The sequence below is a fragment of the Somniosus microcephalus genome, chromosome 1, assembly GCF_052327205.1.
Source record: "Somniosus microcephalus isolate GS21.2 chromosome 1, FLI_Smic_1.0, whole genome shotgun sequence".
NCBI classification, from domain to species: Eukaryota; Metazoa; Chordata; class Chondrichthyes; order Squaliformes; family Somniosidae; genus Somniosus; species Somniosus microcephalus.
The window spans coordinates 340828770-340847993 of record NC_140987.1 but is presented as its reverse complement, the minus strand read 5'-3'; the positions used below and the strand labels follow the sequence as shown (position 1 = coordinate 340847993).

The 19224-nt window shown below is 44.4% G+C and overlaps 1 protein-coding gene across 6 annotated transcripts in view; it reads left to right on the top strand.

Moving 5' to 3' along the window:
- LOC147124940 (MICOS complex subunit MIC27-like) overlaps window positions 1-19224 on the top strand; it is a 99107-nt gene that overhangs the window by 21373 nt on the left and 58510 nt on the right. For 5 of the 6 annotated variants that reach the window (XM_085994978.1, XM_085994993.1, XM_085994985.1 and 2 more), the window contains exon 2: window positions 14866-14970. In XM_085994978.1, the coding sequence (XP_085851104.1) occupies window positions 14866-14970 (105 nt within the window). Of the gene's footprint in view, window positions 1-11311; window positions 11342-14865; window positions 14971-19224 lie in introns of those variants that run through there. The other variant, XM_085994968.1, reaches the window with a different exon arrangement.

Genomic DNA, 19224 nt, shown 5'->3' with positions numbered 1-19224 from the left:
TTAAACATGTTGGAGTCAATGTTCCCTCTGAGCTGTACACGTACGTTGCTGTGCAGTAATCTACAAGGTCCGCACAGGCCGCTCACAAGCTTTTACATTGGAAATACCACAGAAATTTAAAGGGACCGGGCATTGAAATTAACAGGCCGCACAGAACAAAGCGCAGCTTATGGGGAACATTGCTTGGTGTGTCAAGTACCTTGAGTTGGATTGTTACAGATGTAACTTGTTGCTAATTACGAGGTTGCTGTTATCTTGCTTTGAAAAGGGTCTGCGGGAGTTTGTTTTCCATGTCCAAATATCTTGTGGGAAAATAGTTTTTTTCCTAATCTCTACCCTTGGCCAAAGTGTAAATGAAGTCTCTAGACACAACCCAAGGTTTGAAGGAACAAAATCTGTATTTGTTTTTCACACGTAACTTTAATGGGCAGATCTAAAAGCCACCTCTTTCACCAAGCTTTCAGTCACCCCTCCAAACAGCTTCTTTTGCTCTATCAATTGTCATCTGATTGCACCTCTGAGCTGTCTTGGGATGTTTTTCTACGTTAAAGGTGCTCTGTAAATGTAAGTTTTTGTAGTATGACTGCCTCAAAACAGTCTGCATAAAACCAGTGCAGCCATAAGCTGTGATTTGCCCCTTCAGTGCTCCTGGCAAATATCTGGAGCCTGTATCTTGAAATTCTGCAGCCGAAACCTGTTACAAGAATTAATATTAATGGTCTGTAAATCACGGTCTAAAAGTGTGCAATTTCCAGTAAAATAGAAAGAAAAGTTGATCTGTGACCACACATTGGGCCAGAAATTCGCGGCCAGAAGCGTGAGTACGGTCGGGGTACTCACGCATCTGGCCGTTGGAAATGCCGGCATTCAGCAGGAACAGCGCATGCGGGGAACGCCGGCATTTCCAGACCCGAGGTTTATTCACAGCGCGTGCGACTGCACAGGCAGCGCTTGCGCAGTGAACTTTGTGGATTTCAATGATGGATTCAGTGAGGGTAAGTCCTTAGAAGTTACACTTGAAAAAAGCAAGTGTAAAGTTGTTCATTGGCTGCGGAGGAAGATATATTTTATCGTGGAGCTTCTGAAATGCAATATTTTTGTTTGGGAAAGGGAGGGAAGTTATTTTAAGAAAGTTTTAAAGTTAAAATTTTTTTTTTTTTTTTAAAAAGGGTTTTCAGAACGGTAGGTAGAAGGAGCAATTGTGGCTGTGTGAATGGAATGTGAGAATGAGTTATGTATGTATGTCCACATATATTCCTTTACGTATATGTATGTATGTTTTATATTCCTTTACTAATGTGTATGAATGTATGTTTTTAATTATGATTTTCCAATAAGTTACTTTCTCTGAAAGTCATAATTAAATAATACATTCATACACATAAGTAAAGGAATATATACATAACACGCAAAGGAATATATACAGACATACACACTTTCAGAAGCTCCACGATAATAAATATCTTCCTCCGCAGCCTCTGGAGCAACTGTACCCATGCTTTTTTCATGTGTAAGTTGTAATGACTTGACCTCACTGAAAGCATTAATGAAAGCGGCGAATTATACTGCGCACGCGCTGCCTGTGCAGTCGCACGCGTTCTGCCTCTGAACCCCTTCGTTCAGAGGACAGGAAATGCCGGTTTTCCCCACATGCACTGTGCATGCTGAAAACCGGCATTTCATCCAGCCAGATGCGTAAGTACCCCGACCGTACTCGCGCATTTGGAAGGGAATTACTGGGCCAACATTTTACATGTCAATAAAATGAAAAATTTAACAATTGCACGACTTGCCCCCTCGCATCTGCGACTGAGGGTCCAAGGAGGTGCATTGCGCAAGAGGTCATCATCGTACGTATCCTCACACTGTTCCCTTTGGGGAACTGTATGAAGTGGTGGAAGGATTTATGGCCATGATTAACGCTCATTCCGTGACCGTAACCATCTTTGAACCAGCCATTAGGGTGGTTAGTCCTATGGCGGGAGGGTTTTACGGGCTCCCACAACCCATCTGAGGCGGGGGGGGCCACCAACACCCACGGACGCAAGTATCCCGCTGGATGTCCACCCAGAATTTAAAGTTGGAGCTCCGACTCCACTTGCCGGGACTGTCTGGAGTGGGGTTCAAAACCCTACTCCTTCTGGCCCAGCGGCGGGGATGCTTACTGCTACGCAAAAGGCCCACTCCGCACAAAAGGTGACACCCATACGTTTCCTGCGCCTTTTCCCTCCCCGTGACTGGAGCCCTATGCTGCCATTTCACGTTGCTAATCGGATTGGGCCTTTGTCATAGCGGTAGGATCCCCGCCGCTGGGCCAGACCAGGGTAGGGTTTCGAACCCCGCTCCAGACAGTCCCGGCAAGTGGAGTCGGAGCTCCGGCTCTAAATTCTGGGTTGACATCCAGTGGGATATTTCCGTCCGTGGGTGTGGGTGGCCCCCCCTCCTTGTATAGCTTGTGGGAGCCCGTAAAACCCTCCCGCCATAGGACTAACCGCTCTAATGGCTGGTTCAAAGATGGTTACGGTCACGGAATGAGCGTTAATCATGGCCATAAATCCTTCCACCACTTCATACAGTTCCCCAAAGGGAACAGTGTGAAGACACGTATGACGACGACATTGCTAAATAAATAAATGGAATTAAAAAAATTCTCTTAGGGCTTTTAAAAGTCTTTAAATTGCTTTAATTCTCTTTAAAACTACTTCAGATTACTCAAAATAATGTAAACATTTAAAAAAGTTTATAAAAGTTACCAAAATCTTCAAAAAACTTCCAAAAACCTGTTTAAACTGCTGCTTTGCATGTAAAAATGCTTAGCAGCTTGACAGAAACATTGGGGGCGTGTCCAGTGAAACTGAGACCTCAAGGGGCGTGTCTCACTTGCACTGCACGCTCCTGGCTTCGCGCTGGCTGCACTCCTGGGCGGCGTGACGTCATACGCTGCCTGGGATTCTTCTTTCTGTTTCAGCAAGTGCAGGCGTCCCTGGAGCTGATCGGCAGGAGCGCGGGGTAAGTGCAAAAACGGGGCTATAAGCCCCGTTCAGCAATTTCTGGCCCATTAAGGGTGTATTGATATTACACCTGTATCATTGTTGTCAAGCAGTTTCACTGCACCTACACTGCATTGTGCTATAAAAGCAGCCTAAATCCAGAGTGAGAGCCTAACCTGACACTGGAGCCAAGTGGAATGAGACTCCCAGATGGAGTCTCTGAATCCGGTCAGGACCTGATTGTAAATTTCTGCAGAGTAAATCTGCAAACACTATATTTGTAATTTAAATGCAACCTAAATAATACCCTGAGCAGGATCTGCTCATTGTCACTGTACTACATTAAAAAAAAACAGTAAATCTAATATTGCAAAGTTTAGTTTTGGAAAAACGACACTGATGCACCAAATTAAGTTAAATGATTTATGATGTGTCAAAAGTCTTAATCCAAATAATTTCAGACCTGATCTTACATTTTTAGTTGTTTGAGAGCAGCATTGTAACTTAATTCAAAAATAAGTTTCAAGAAATAACGTTCACTACACTCTTGAGCAGAGGACAGTTCTTTAACCCCTCAGCAGATGCTGTCTTTTTACACAGCATAATTTTGGGTGGAATTTATTGCTCAAAATGAAGTAGCAGTTCAATCTTCAAAGTGTTGAGTCAGGGTCATTGCCAACCTTGCTTGTGTATTGAAGTGTATTTCCAGCTGGCCTTGAGCACACTGGGGAATGAGATACTATCTAGTTGTCGCAGTGTTTCATTATTGGAACATTTTTTAGCCTTGATATGGAAACTACAGTAGGTAAATTATGGGAAAGAAAACCGACTCCCTGCCACTTGATTTAAGTGATGTAAATGTGTGCAGTGCTTGCCAAGACTAGGTGGTAAAATAATTTGTCTTTTTATGAATAAGTGAATACATTTCTGAGGATTTCCTGGTGGATTGCTCCTTTAGAAGATGGGTGCCAAAATAACATGCAGGAATATCTCCAAGGTGTCTATTTTAGTATAATAGACATTTAAAGCTACACAGCATGGTGTAATACAACAACTTGCATTTATATAGCACCTTTACATAGTAAAACGTCCCAAGGCGCATCACAGGAGCTTTGTCAAACAAAATTTGACACTGAGCCACATGAGATATTGGGACTCATGACCAAGAGCTTGGTCAAAGTGGTAGGTTTTAAGAAGCGTCTTAAAGAAGGAGAGATAGGGTTAGGGAGGGCATTCCAGAGCTTGGGGCCTAGGCAGCTGAAGGCATGTCCGCCAATGGTGGATCCAAGAAAATCGGATGAGCAAGAAGCCAGAAGTAGAGGAGCGTAGAGATCTTGGAGAGTTGTAGGGCTGGAGGGGGTTGCAGGCAGTGTTTCGGAGGTGGAAGCACACGGTCTTGGTGATGGAGGGGATATGGGGTTGGAAGCTCAGCTCAAGATCAGATAAAACACCACAGATTCTTAACTAACCATTTGGACAAAACAGCCAACTGGAAGTGGGTGGGACTGGAAATTTGTCTGATTGCAAAACAACAAATTACATAAGCATGCAACTAAAATCAAATTTGCCATGAATGTATTTCATAGGCATAGTACCCTGCATATATGAGCACTTATTTTGTAAAGTAGAACTGATGATATTCATTAATGGCCATCTCTACTTCAACTTGTGCATGGCGCATACTACCTGTTGGTTGATAGTCTTGCTGGCAGATCAGGTCCCTGGAGAGATGCCCTAGTGACTGAAGCCACAATTATTGGTCCAGAATTTGCTGTAGCAGGTCATCTAACGACATCTGCCATTAGTTAGACTTGACCCTGCACCCTGCAGCTTAAAAAATGACCCACAAAGTAGTAGCGTGGTGAGGGACACGGGGCATTTGGGACCTGAGGGAGCAGAGCAAGTAACTGTGTACCTGCATAACCAATGAGATTTAAAGACTGGGAAATAAACACAGGAAGGACTGAGAAGGAGGGTGAATTAAAAGGGGTGAATTCCATGTCAATCAGATATAGAGAGAGGAAAGAAAAGACAAAGGAAAAGTAAGGGGAAAAAATTGTAAAATTTGACATTTTTAAAATCTCAAAATTTAAAACCTGAAGAAATGAGAGTCCACACTTGTCATCGTTAATTTTCAGTGCTGGAGAGGTTGATTGCAGCCATCAGCACTTATCACATTGTTAACAACAATAACAACTTTTATTTATATAGTGCCTTTAACGTAGTAAAACGTCCCAAGGTGCTTCACAGGAGTATTGCAAGACAACTCGCCAAGGCTTCTTCGACAGCACCTCTCAAACCCGCGACCTCTACCATCCAGAAGAACAAGGGCAGCAGGCGCATGGGAACACCACCTCCAAGTCACACACCATCCTGATTTGGAAGTATATCACTGCTCCTTCACAGTCACTGGGTCAAAATCCTGGAATTCCCTCCCTAACAGCACTGTGGGAGTACCTGCACTACACTGACTGCAGCGGTTCAAGAAGGCGACACAGCACCATCTTCTCAAGGGCAACTAGGGATGAGCAATAAATGCTGGCCTTGCCAGCGACGCCCACATCCCATGAATGAAAAAAAATGGACACTGAGCCACATGAGAAATTAGGGCAGGTGACAAGAGGTAGGTTTTAAGGAGTGTCTTAAAGGAGGATAGAGCGGCGGAGAGGTTTAGGGAGGGAATTCCAGAGCTTGGGGCCTAGGCAACAGAAGGTACAGTCACCAATGGTTGTGATTATAATCAGGGATGCTCGAGGGCAGAATTAGAGGAGCGCAGATATCTTTGGGGGTTGTGGGGCTGAAGGAGATTGCAAAGATAGGGAGGGGCAAGGCCATGGAGGGATTTGAAAACAAGGATGAGAATTTTGAAATCGAGGCGTTGCTTAACCGGGAGCCAATGTAGGTCAGCGAGCACAGGGGTGATGGGTGAATGGGACATAACTGGAGTTAGGACATGGGCAGCCGAGTTTTGGATGACCTCAAGTTTACGTAGGGTAGAATATGGGAGGCCAACTAGGCGTGCATTGGAAAGTCTTGAGGTAACAGGCATGGACGAGGGTTTCAGCAGAGGATGAGCTGAGGCAAGGGCAGCGACAGGCAATGTTATGGAGGTGCAAATAGGTGGTCTTAGTTATGCCGCGGATTTCAGGGTCAAATATGTGTGGTTCAGCCTCAGACAGATATTAGGGAGAGGGATGGAGTCGGTGGCTAGGGAACAGAGTTTGTGGTGGGGACTGAAAATAATGGCTTTGGTCTTACCAGTATTTAATTGGAGAAAATTTCTGCTCATCCAGAACTGGATGTCTGACGAGCAGTCTGACAATTTAAAGACCGTGGAGGGGTCGAGAGAAGTGGTGGTGAGGTAGAGCTGGGTGTTATCGGCATACATGTGGAAACTGACGCTGTATTTTTGGATGATGCCGCCAAGGGGCAGCATGTAGATGAGAAATAGGAGGGGGTCAAGGATAGATCCAAAGGGGACACCAGAGTTAACTATGCTGGAGTGGGAAGAGAAGCCTTTGCAGGTGATTCTCTGGTTACAATTGGATAGATAAGAATGGAACCAGGCGAGTGCAGTCCCACCCAGTTGGACAACGGTGGAGAGGCATTGGAGAAGGATGGAGTGGTCAACCGTGTCAAAGGCTGCAGACAAGTCAAGAAGGACGATGAGGGATAGTTTACCTTTGTCACAGTCACAAAGGATGTCATTTGTGACTGATGAGAGCCATTTTGGTGCTGTGGCAGGGGCGGAAACCAGATTGGAGGGATTCAAACATGGAGTTGCGGGGAAGATGGGCACGGAATTGGGAGGTGACGACATGTTCAAGGACTTTGGAGAGGAAAGGGAGGTTGGAAATGGGGTGGTAGTTTGCAAGGACGGAGGGGTCAAGGGTTGGTTTTTTGAGGAGAGGGGTGATCACGGCAGATTTGAGGGAGGGGGCAGTACCTGAGGAGAGAGAACCATTAACAATGTCAGCTAACATGGGAGCTAGAAAAGGAAGTTGCTTGTAATGACGACTTAACTTTCTGTAGTGAGTTTAATGGGCAAATACAGCAAGTTCCAGAAAAAAGGGGCGGCTTTGGGCGAGGTGCTGCTTTCGCAAAACTAACCGGAGCTGCTCAACTCAGACAGCAACTTTTGGATATTCCTGCTCCTCCCCTGAAGTTGCTGTACCATTTATCCATAAATAACGGCGAGTGCCATTAACCTTGCTGTTCTTTTGACAGCAAATTCTGACCCAATATCTACTGTTGTGTTAATGGATTAATCCATGAATAGGCAGTATTCGAGCAAATCAATTGAACAGGTCTTGCTGTGCACACAAGCATGTCACAACAACCCCACCACCACTACTGGAAAGTAATAATCAATATAGGTGTTGTACCATGAAGGACTGTTCCAGACAAGGGAAAGTTTGTTTACCTTATTTTACATCTGTCTGCGTTCTTGCATGAGTTACAGTACTGATTATTCTAACACCCTATTCACCTGCCAACAGGTTATGTATGCATTAGTTACTTAGATCATGTGACTTTAAGAAACTTGTCTAGTCTAAAACCAAGTAGAAGGTTCATTTTACAGGTGAATTAGATAAGTTGTCAGTGGGTTGGAGATGTCAAGTAACTGGTTGAAATAAATACTCAATATATTGGGCAAATCAGGAGGAACTTCTCCAATTTTATGATGTAAAAAGCTGATGCCGAACACAAATCTGGGCTGAGTGCAGAATTTCTCAAGCTTTCCGGGAGTTTAGCTCAGGAAGTAAGAGCTGCAAATATCTGAAGAGGAACCTGGACACACTGGGTTGTCCCCAGTAAATTTAGGTCTATAATCAGTTGGAATACAGCTTTGAAATGACCTCAGACAGCTTGCCTCCATGGTGAGAAATGGACAGAATAAACAGGAATATGCTCTTCCAGATGAAAATCTGCTTGATCTTCGGGAAAGGCAAATGGGTAGAGTTGGGAGACTTCCTCCAGAGCTACGTCTCAATATTGAAGACCATCTGGTATGAAATACTATTGTGCCATTTTCATCTCTGGAAAAGACATCGCTATTCTAAATTCCCCAAAGTCCAAACTTTCACTATGCAAATAGCATTTGTTTTTACCTTGAGATGGGGCATTGCTGACCAGTTGTTTGTTAGACTATCAAGTTCACTTCTGTGATGAGGAAGGGCTTCCAGGGGATCTGCAAAATTTATTTAAGGGAGATTATATTCTTGTTATTCTATCTTGGAATGATGTGACCCTAACAGTGCCCCCACACCAGTTTTTCCTTCCTCTGGAAGCTGAATGCAGGGCTCATCAATCCTCCAGTACCTCACCCAAATAGTCATTTTCAAGTGTGAGCCTAAACATTAGAGCATTAGTAAGTTATTTGACCATGTACGTCACTAGCCTGACCCCGTCCTCTTCTGACCTCTCCACGTGTACTTTCCAGCAGGGGGTCACTGGCCAGGAATCTTGGTGATTTTTTTTTTCCTTCCCTTCTTCTCACTACCCCAGAGAAACTGAGGCCATTTGTAGCTCCCTCCTACTGAAGAGCTAACTACACAAACCTGATCTGTATGAATCAGCACAGAGTGTGCTGAGTCATGAGGCAACAACACAAACCCAATCTTTGCTTTAAAAAAAAAAGCACCTGCATCTACAGCCAGGTGATGGAAAGAAAAAGAGTGAGGCTGTAAATGACAACGGTGGGCTACTCACTGTTGTGGGTCTGTAATATCACAAGCTATAGCTATCAAAACTGGCATTTGTGGACTGAACAGGTAGGTGCAGCTTGGTGATTGTGATTAGAAAACTGTTAAGCTAAATACTTGTAATGGTGCCAAAAGAGACCATGCAACTTCATTCCTTTTAAGTGAGTATGGCATAGATAAAGAAGAACATTGGCCTCGTCCTTCCCTATCTCTGTAACCACCTCCAGCTCTACAATCCTCAGATCTCTGCGCTCCTCCAATTTCGGCCTCTTGTGCATCCCTGATTTTAATCTCTCCGCCATTGGCAGCCGTGCCTTCAGCTGCCTAGGCCCTAAGCTTTGGAATTCCCTCCCTAAACCTCTACACCTCTCTCTGCCCTTAAGACACTCCTTACAACCTACCTCTTTGACCAAATCACCTGTCTTAATATCTCCTTATGTGGCTAGGCGTTAAAAGTGCCTTGAAATGTTTCACTTTGTTGAAGGTGCTATGTAAATGCAAGCTGTTATTGAACACTTCTAGAGTGAGAGTTCATTCTTCTGGGATCCTGGTGAATAAGCCATGTTGCGATGTGAGGAATTCCAGTGTAGCCAGGCTGCTGAGTGTATGCTTGCCTGCACTTTGTGAATTGCTGTGCTAGGGAAAGGTGTGAATTGCTGTGCTAGAAAGGTGTTCACAGTGGAGCCACAGCAGTCTTTGATGTGGGCTCTGTAAAATATGTTAATTAGATACAGACTTCAAAGGCACAGACTGCTAAAATTAGGTGAAGAAATATTGCAAATGTGTGATGGAGACACTGGGATCACTTTCTTGCACCGATAAATGAAATCCTGCCTTAAAGAAATTCCCAGTCCTGAGGATTGATTAGCATAGTAAGGAAAGTAATATAATACAATACAATACAATACAAATCGCTTTATTGGCATGATAAGGTACATCTTATGTTGCCAAAGCATCAAAATACATTTATGGTTGAACACATAAACGCGGTTCCATTCATACAGTGTATAAACAGGCATATCCCTGAGTTTATAAATATACATTCGCCTTGTTTATATATACTCTTGTCTTAGTTTACTGGTTGTCCCTCTGTTCCTGGCAAGCTGTAACATAGTGTGCCGCCAGTGTTACACAGCTTCTCTCCTCCCCCAGTAGGAATGGGAGTTTTTGGTTGTCAGTCAGATTTCTGAATTCAGGGCATATTTGTGAGAATTTTTGGTAGAAATTCTCTCTGATGCCCTGATATTTTCCACAGGCTGTGAGGAAGTGCATCTCTGTCTCAACTACTCCCTGACTGCAGTGAGAGCATATCCTGTCTTCTCTTGGCAGCCTGGTCTGCCTGTGTCTGCCTTTTTCGATCGCTAGGCTATGTTCGCTAAGTCTGTACCTTGTCAAGGTTCTTCTCAGTTTGTTATCCTTTACCATGGTCAGGTAATCAGCTATGTTGTATTGTCTGTTTAGGGCCAAGTAGCAATTGAGTTTGCTTTGGGTTTTTGTTGTTTCTGCCCAATATGACAGATATTTTTCCTTTTGCTTAGCGACGATTGTGTTGGGTCGAATTCTTTGTGTTACCCTGTCACTGTCCTGGGACTGGTTATTGTTAGTATTGTTATGAGTTACTTTATTGAGTCCCAGGACTAGTTGACTGAGGGTATTCTTCTTTATGGTCAGCTCTTGGCATTTCAGGGCGTCGTAGTGATAGCATTGGGGGTTGCTCATTTGTAGGTGATTCCAAAATTTGGTGGCTCTTTTTTGGATAGTGATTATTAATGGGTATTGGCCTAGTTCCGCCCTGCATGCGTTGTTTACTGTTTTCCTTTGAGTCCGGAGGATACTTTTACAGAATTCCGCATGTAGCCCTATATGCGGAATATAACCCTAACCCTAAGTAATATAGTGCTACAGCTTGGCCAGGAAGGTCGCCCTTTATGATGGTCACACCTTTTGAAACAATTCTTGTGAAAGGGTTCCATTTGAGGTAACTTTGAGTATGAATGGACTAGAATTCAGAGGCAATGAATGCAGATTTCAATAAATAACAAAAGCTTTCCCAGTTAACTATTGATTTACTATTTTGTAAATGTTGGATCCCAGGGGTGTAACTATATACAGAAGAATGATGCTTTGGCAACATAAGATGTACCTTATCATGCCAATAAAGCGATTTGTATTGTAGTGTCCCTTTGGATTTCCGAGTCCAGACAATATGACCTTTTTGTATTTGCCATAATGCAACGCACTGTAGTTTAGATTTCTCCTCAAGAAGGTAACCGACTTCAATAAATGCATGATAAAATAACTAAGTTTTTTTTGTTGCTGCCGACTTGAAGCAGCTTTTTTTGGCGTGTTGCTCATTTAGAGAGCAGCAAGTGCTGTTATCCAACAGCTTTAGCTGCAGGAGCATAGGCAAAAAACTTCATGCACAAAAGCCTCACTTTATTTTTTTTTATTCGTTCATGGGATGTGGGCGTTGTTGGCAAGGCCAGCATTTATTGCCCATCCCTAGTTGCGCTTGAGAAGTTGGTGGTGAGCCGCTGCCTTGAACTGCTGCAGTTCGTGTGGTGAAGGTACTCCCACAGTGCTGCTAGCGAGGGAATTCCAGGATTTTGACCCAGTGACTATGAAGGAACGATGATATACTTCCAAGTGAGGATGGTGTGTGACTTGGAGAGGAACTTGGGGGTGGTGGTGTTCCCATGCACCTGCTGCCCGTGTCCTTCTAGGTGGTAGAGGTCACGGTTTTCCACATTGTCGGATAGATGCCAGTGTTGTAGCTGTACTGGAACAGCTTGGCTAGAGGCGCGGCTAGTTCTGGAGCACAAGTCTTCAGCATGACAGCTGGGATGTTGTTGAGGCCCACAGCCTTTGTTTATCCAGTGCGCTCAGCTGTTCCTTGATATCACGTGGAGTGAATCGAATTGCCTGAAGACTGGCTTCTGTGGTGGTGGGGACCTCGGGAGGAGGCCGATACGGATCATCCACTTGGCATTTCTGGCTGAAGATGGTTGCAAACGCTTCAGCTTTGTCTTTTGCACTCACGTGCTGGGCTCCACCATCATTGAGGATGGGGATATTCATGGAGCCTCCTCCTCCCGTTAGTTGTTTAATGGTCCACCACCATTCACGACTGGATGTGGCAGGACTGCAAAGCTTTGATCTGATCTGTTGATTGTGGGATTGCTTAGCCTGTCTATAGCATGCTGCTTCTGCTTTTTAGCATGCATGTAGTCCTGTGTTGCAGCTTCCTCAGGTTGGCACTGCATTTTTAGGTATGCCTGGTGCTGCTCCTGGCATGCTCTTCTACACTACTTATTGAACCAGGGTTGGTCCCCTTGCTTGATGGTAATGGCAGAGTGAGGGTTATGCCGGGCCATGAGGTTACAGATTGTGGTGGAATACAATTCTGCTGCTGCTGATCACCCACAGCACCTCATGGATGCCCAGTTTTGAGCTGCCAGATCTGTTCTGAATCTATCCCATTTAGCACGGTGGTAGTGTCACACAACACGATGGAGGGTGTCCTCCGTGTGAAGATGGGACTTCACAATGACTATGCGGTGGTCACTGCTACCAGTACTGCCATGGACAGATGCATCTGCGACCGAAAAAGGTAGACACAGGCAGACCCGGCTACCAAGAGAGGACAGGATATGCTCTCACTGCAGTCAGGGAGTGGTGGAGACAGAGATGCACTTCCTCACAGCTTGTAGAAAATATCAGGGCATAAGGGAGAATTTCTACCCAAAATTCACAAAAATATGCCCGGAATTCAGAAATTTGAATGACTACCAAAAACTCCCATACCTACTAGGGGAAGAGAGAAATTGTGTAACCTTAGTGGCACACTATGTTACAGCTTGCCATAAACAGAGGGACAACCACTAAATATAAGAAAAGAGTATATACAAATTATATGAATGTGTATTTTATACACTCCGGGATATATCTGTTTATACACTGTATGGATAGATCTGTATTTTTTGTGTTCAACCATGAATGTTTTTCGATGCTTTGGCAACATAAGATGTACCTTGTCATGCCAATAAAGCGATTTGAATTGAATTGAATTGAAGATTGGTGAGGGCGAAGTCAAGTAGGTTTTTCCCCTCGTGTTGGTTCTCTCACCACCTGTCGCAGGTCCAGACTGGCAGCTGTGTCCTTTAGGACTCAAACAGCTCAGTCAGTAGTGGTGCTACCAAGCCGCTCTTGCTGATGGATGTTGAAGTCCCCCACCCAGAGTACATTCAGTGCCCTTCCTACTCTCAGTGCTTCTTCCAAGTGGTGTTCAACATGGAGGAGTACTGATTCATCAGCTGAGGGAGGGCGGTAGGTGGCAATCAGCAAGAGGTTTCCTTGCCCATACTTGACCTGAAGCCATGTGACTTCATGGGGTCCGGAGTCAATGTTGAGGACTCTCAGAGCCACTCCTTCCCGACTATACCACTGTGCCGTCGCCCCTGGTGGGTCTGTCCTGCTGCTGGGACAGGACAGGACCCAGGGATGGTGATGGAGTTTGGGATATTGGCTGAAAGATATGACTCTGAGTATGACTATGTCAGGCTGTTGCTTGACTAGCCTGTGGGACAGCTCTCCAAATTTTGGCACAAGATCCAGATGTTGGTGAGAAGGACTTTGCAGGATCGACTGGGCTGGGTGTGCCATTGTCGTGTCCGTTGCCGGTGCCGAGGTCGATGCCGGGTGGTTCGTCTGGTTTTATCCCTATTGTTTTTCGTTGTGTTTTTTTACAACTGAGTGGCTTGCTAGGCCATTTCAGAGTGCAGTTAAGAGGCAACCACATTGCTGTGGGTCTGGAGTCACATAGGCCAGACCAAGTAAGGATGGTAGATTTCCTTCCCTGAAGGACATTAGTGTACAGTTAGTAGTTTTAAGTTCCCAGATGAACAAATGCAGAGGGTTGTGAATTTTTGGAATTCTCTACCCAGAGGGCTGTGGATGCTCAGTCATTGAGTATATTCAAGACCGAGAGCGATAAATCTTTGGGCACTAAGGGAATCGAGGGATAGGGGTATTGGGAGGGAAAGTGGAGTTGATGTAGAAGTTCAGCCATGATATTATTGAATGGCTGAGCAGGCTCGAGGGGCTCTATGTTGTGTTCTAGTCATAGAAGCACAAGTTAACCTGTTCCAACACCCAATATCTCCAAGTGTGTTGTGTAAGTGGGATATTTGAACATGGAGCTTGTGACCTTCATTGATATCCATTAACCTTGATGTAAATTGCATGTTTGGGTTACATTAAGAATGCAAACCCCTTGTCAACACTGCAGTGTAACATGTTAAAATCATAGCTGCAACACAGTACCATATGTTTGCAAAACAAATCTCAACAACTGTTTCCTTTTTTGACAACATAATGCTATGTTGCATATTAACCTTGAAAACAGTAAGTTAAGTGCAAACACACAAAACCTTTGAAGCAGCAATAGTTTTGCTCCTACGTGAAATTCTTTGGTATGTTAATACAAGAACTGATTGTTTTGTACCAACTAACATGTAACAATGTAATCAGCTTTTCAAACAAGCCACATGTGAGACACAAATGAAACCTCTCAACAGTCTTTGAGTTCTTAATCTTCAACAAAAGTTCAGATGTGAATTTACAGTATAGGTAAGGCAAAACAGTGTCATTTAGGTAGAACAAGCGAGGGTTTCCATATCTGCACTTAATCACTTCCAATTGCTTTGAAATAAAAAATAAATCACTGAACAAGCTTATTTGGTTTCAACATAATTATATACTGTAACTGCACTGTTCATGCTTTTTTGATTTTAGATTGTAGTGTTTGGCACTTTGGAAAGAATTCTACTTACTGTTCCACAGCATGATCCTTTAGCATGATCCTCCCAAAGTGAAGTTATGGTTGGAAGTCTGTCTCTACTTTAAATTGGATGCAAATAGGGAAAGAAAAGGACATTTGCACTGTGCAAGCAAAGGTTTTTTTTATCGATTTTAAATTGGGGGAAAATAAGCAGCAGCATGAATTATTGAGGCACCTTTTCAAGAAAGAAAAGGTTTCGATTGAGGGAGCGAATAAACTGGTGTAACTATTCAACTGGCTAATATAAGCCCTCGTGGTGGTTTTTGAAAAATGAGTCCAATTAGTAGGAATGTTGAGTGAATATTGTGTAATTTGTTTTTGATTCCCCCAGGTTGTCAAATTGACAGCTCTTCCAGCTGGCCTGGGGCTGGTCTCATTCAGAGTGTACGCTTCAAGCAAAAGTAAACCGGATAAGGATCTAATCAAGCCTGAACAGGTAAGGTTTATTACTGCTTTATTGAATTTCCGTTCAAGTTTTCAAAACCTACTCCGATTTAGTGTTTATATAATATGTAAAAATCATTTTTCCATTTGAGTTTGTGAAGCCACCAAATCTGCTGAACATTTTCTGGAGCTGAGTAACTCTACAGCTTTATCGTTTGTAACCCGCCAGCAAAAAAAAACCTACTAACCAGTTAAAATGAGATCTTGCAGCCTGAAAAATGTTCCATTAAATGAAACATTCCCCAACTTCAGTTGCTTTCTGGAACTAGGTGATGCAGCTAATGTCAGTTCAATGACATCAGGAGTCAGCAGTAACAGAATGAGTGTTCATCCAGAACTCCGATCCATGTGCAGGGAGGTTGGTAAAGCTGACGGAGAAGAATTCCTTCGTGAATGAGTTTCATTTGTTGCCTAGCTATATTGGTAGGGTGACGAGTGTGAATGTTCATACTGAATTCCTTAAAGCATTTCTAAACAAAGAACCTGCATTTATATAGCACCTTTCACATTTCCAGGACATCCCTAAGCACTCCACAGCCAATGAAATACTTACTACAATGTAGTCACTGTTGTAATGCAAGCAAACACGGCAGCCAATTTCTACACTTCTTCAAATTCACATGCTTTTCTTTAAATAGTGCCATGGGATCTTTTACATAGAAGATAGGAGCAGGAGTAGGCCATTCGGCCCCGCGATCCTGTTCCGCCATTTAATGAGATCATGGCTGATCATCCAAATTCAGTACCCTGTCCCTGCTTTCTCCCCATATCCCTTGATCCCTTTAGCCTTAAGAAATATATCTAACTCCTTTCTTGAATATATTTAATAAGTTGGCCTCCACTGCCTCTGTGGTAGAGAATTCCACAGGTTCACTACTCTCTGGGTAAAGAAATTCCTCATCTCAGTCCTAAATGGCTTACCCCTTATCCTTCGACTGTGACCCCTGGTTCTGGACTCCCCCACCATCGGGAACATCCTTCCTGCATCTAGTCTGACTAGTCCTGTTAGAATTTTATAAGTTTCAATGAGATCCCCTCTCATTCTTCTAAACTCCAGTGAATATAAGCCTAATCGACCCAATCTCTCATCATATGTCATTCCTGCCATCCCAGGTATCAGTCTGGTGAATCTTCACTGCACTCCCTTCATGGCAAGAACATCCTTCCTCAGATAAGGCGACCAAAACTGCACACAATACTCAAGGTGTGGTCTCACCAAGGCCCTGTACAACTGCAGCAAGACATCCTTGCTCCTGTACTCGAATCCTCTCGCTATGAAGGCCAACATACCATTTGCCGCCTTAACCGCCTGCTGCACCTGCATGCTTACCTTCAGTGACTGGTGCACAAGGACACCCAGGTCTCGTTGCACTTCCCCTTTTCCCAATTTATTGCCGTTCAGATAATAATCTGTCTTCCTGTTTTTGCCAGCAAAGTGGATAACCTCGCATTTATTCACATTATACTGCATCTGCCATGCATCTGCCCAATCACCCAACCTGTCCAAATCATACTGGAATTTCTCGGCATCCTCCTCACAGCACACAGGCCCACCCAGCTTTGTGTCATCTGCAAACTTGGAGATATTACATCTAGTTCCTTCGTCTAGATCATTAATATATATTATGAATAGCTGGGGTCCTAGGACCGATCCCTGCGATACCCCACTAGTCACTGCCTGCCACTTGGAAAAAGACCCGTTTATTCCAACTCTTTGCTTCCTGTCTGCCAACCAGTTTTTCTTTTCCTTTTTGCCTGTCCTTCCTGAATATTGAATACCCCTGGATGTTGAATTCCCAGCCTTGGTCACCCTAAAGCCATGTTTCCGAAATTCCAATTACATCATATCCGTTTACATCTATTTGCACAGCTAATTCATCCACCTTATTACGAATGCTCCTCGCATTAAGACACAAAGCCTTCAGGCTTGTTTTTTTAACACTCTTAGTCCTTTTAGAATTATTATTTAATATAGCCCTGTTTGATTTACACCCTTCCACTTTTGCTTTTCTCCTTCCTGTCTTTTGCTTCTATCCTTGTTTCCCTTTCCTCTGTCTCCCTGCACAGGTTCCCAACCCCCTGCCATTTTAGTTTAAACCCCCCCCCCCCCCCCCCCCCCCAACAGCACTAGCAAACACTCCCCCTAGGACATTGGTCCCGGTCCCGCCCAGGTGCAAACAGTCCAGTTTGTACTGGTCCCACCTCCCCCAGAACTGGTTCCAATGTCCCAGGAATTTGATTCCCTCCCCCTTGCACCATTCCTCTAGCCATGTATTCATCTGAAATATCCTTCTATTTCTACTCTGACTAGCACGTGGCACTGGTAGCAATCCTGAGATTACTACCTTTTGAGGCCCTATTTTTTAATTTACCTCCTAACTCCCTATATTAAGCTTTTAGGACCTCATCCTGTTTTTTACCTATATCGTTGATACCTATATGCACCACGACAACTGGTTGTTCACCCTCCCCCTCCAGAATGCCCTGCAGCCGCCCTGAGACATCCTTGACCCTTGCACCAGGGAGGCAACATACCATCCTGGTGTCTCGTTTGTGGCCGCAGAAACGCCTATCTATTCCCCTTACAATAGAATCCCCCATCACTATAGCTCTCCCACTCTTTTTCCTCCTGTCCTGTGCAGCAGAACCACCCATGGTGCCAGGAAGTTGGCTGCTGCTGCCTTCCCCCGATAAGCCATCTTCCTCAGCAAAATCCAAAGTGGTATATCTGAGAGGGGGATGGCCACAGGGGACTCCTGCACTACCTGCCTGCGCCTACTACTCTGCCTGGTGGTCACCCATTCCCTTCCTGCCTGTGCAGCCTTTACCTGCGGTGTGACCAACTCCCTAAACATGTTATCCACGATGTCCTCAGCATCGCAAATGCTCCAGTATGTATCCATTCGCAGCTCCAGCGCCGCAATGCGGTCTGTCAGTAGTTGCAGCTGGATACACTTCCCACATAGCGCAGGAGGAGCATGCCACGGGGCTGAGCTGACCTGCCATGACTTACCCTTTAAATTAAATTAAATTAAATCAAATCAATACCACTAATTACACAACAATTAAATGATATACTCAAGGGCCCTTGGTTACTAGCACTCCCCGATGCACAACAAAGACCTTAGAAACTATAACCACAAAAATTTAAGACCTTCTAAATTTTATAAACTATTACTCTATACAGTAGCTTGACAGTTAAGATTAGTATAAATACTCACCTGGCCGTACTTACCCAATCAGCTGCTTCCTCTTGCCCGCGTCACTTTTTTGAATCGTGACGTGGCTCCGGAACGCCGCTGCCGGTCTGAGATTGGTAAGCCTCTGTAAAAAAGCACGCGAAAGTGAGTTTAAGTACCCACTGTACCACCACTCTCTGCTTCTCCCGACACAGGCCTGAGAGCAGGCATCTCCTGTGGTGCAGCACTTGCATAGTACTGCATGTACCAACCCAGATTATGTGCTCTAATCTCTTGAACCCACGACCTCTGACTCGGGCGACAAGCTGTCCTTCATGGGTCCTTAAATCATGCCGAAGGCAGACTTCCATCATGTAGTTGACTAGGAAAGTTGGGCTTGCAAAATCAGCTGCGTGAAGGCTCAGTGCCTATCGTGATTCGGCTGCAGGGAGGCGAGAAGTTCATACAAAAGTTCTACATCTCTTCACTGTTCAATGGGGCACGTTGCAGTCAGGAGATTGGGGTAATGCCGTCTCATATTTCATGGTGACTTACACAACTCTGCATGCTGTTTCTGAAGAGTTCCTGGTATCTGTTGTCTGCCTAACAAGGGCTCAAGTTCACCCTTGCCTGTTGCTTAGTGACCATTAATTTGGGGGAAGGGAGAGGGTCTTCCAGGGTCTCTTTGGAGTCAAGTTGGATCCAAACTTACATGCGTGTCAATGCAAGGTGGGAACCAATTCAACTCTCTGGAAGACTGTAATTGATACCTTAGCCAGGCAGATTTGTCGAGGACATTGTTGATGACTGATCAGCCAGAATTTGCAAGGGTGGATTTGTCAGTGGTGGCTGGGACGCGTCTCACTCTGATCCAGGTAACTCTGCAAGCTAGTGTCCAAACCAATAGTGTGATCCTAGCAGGACAAAAAGGACGTTTATCTGTGCTTTGTGCTGGTAAGCTGAGCAGCTTTAGCTGTTTAAAATCCATCAGTACTCCTGCACATATTTGAGGTCCTTAAGCCTTGGTTCTGACAACCTGCAAATAAGCGGTGTGAACTCTGGTGGGA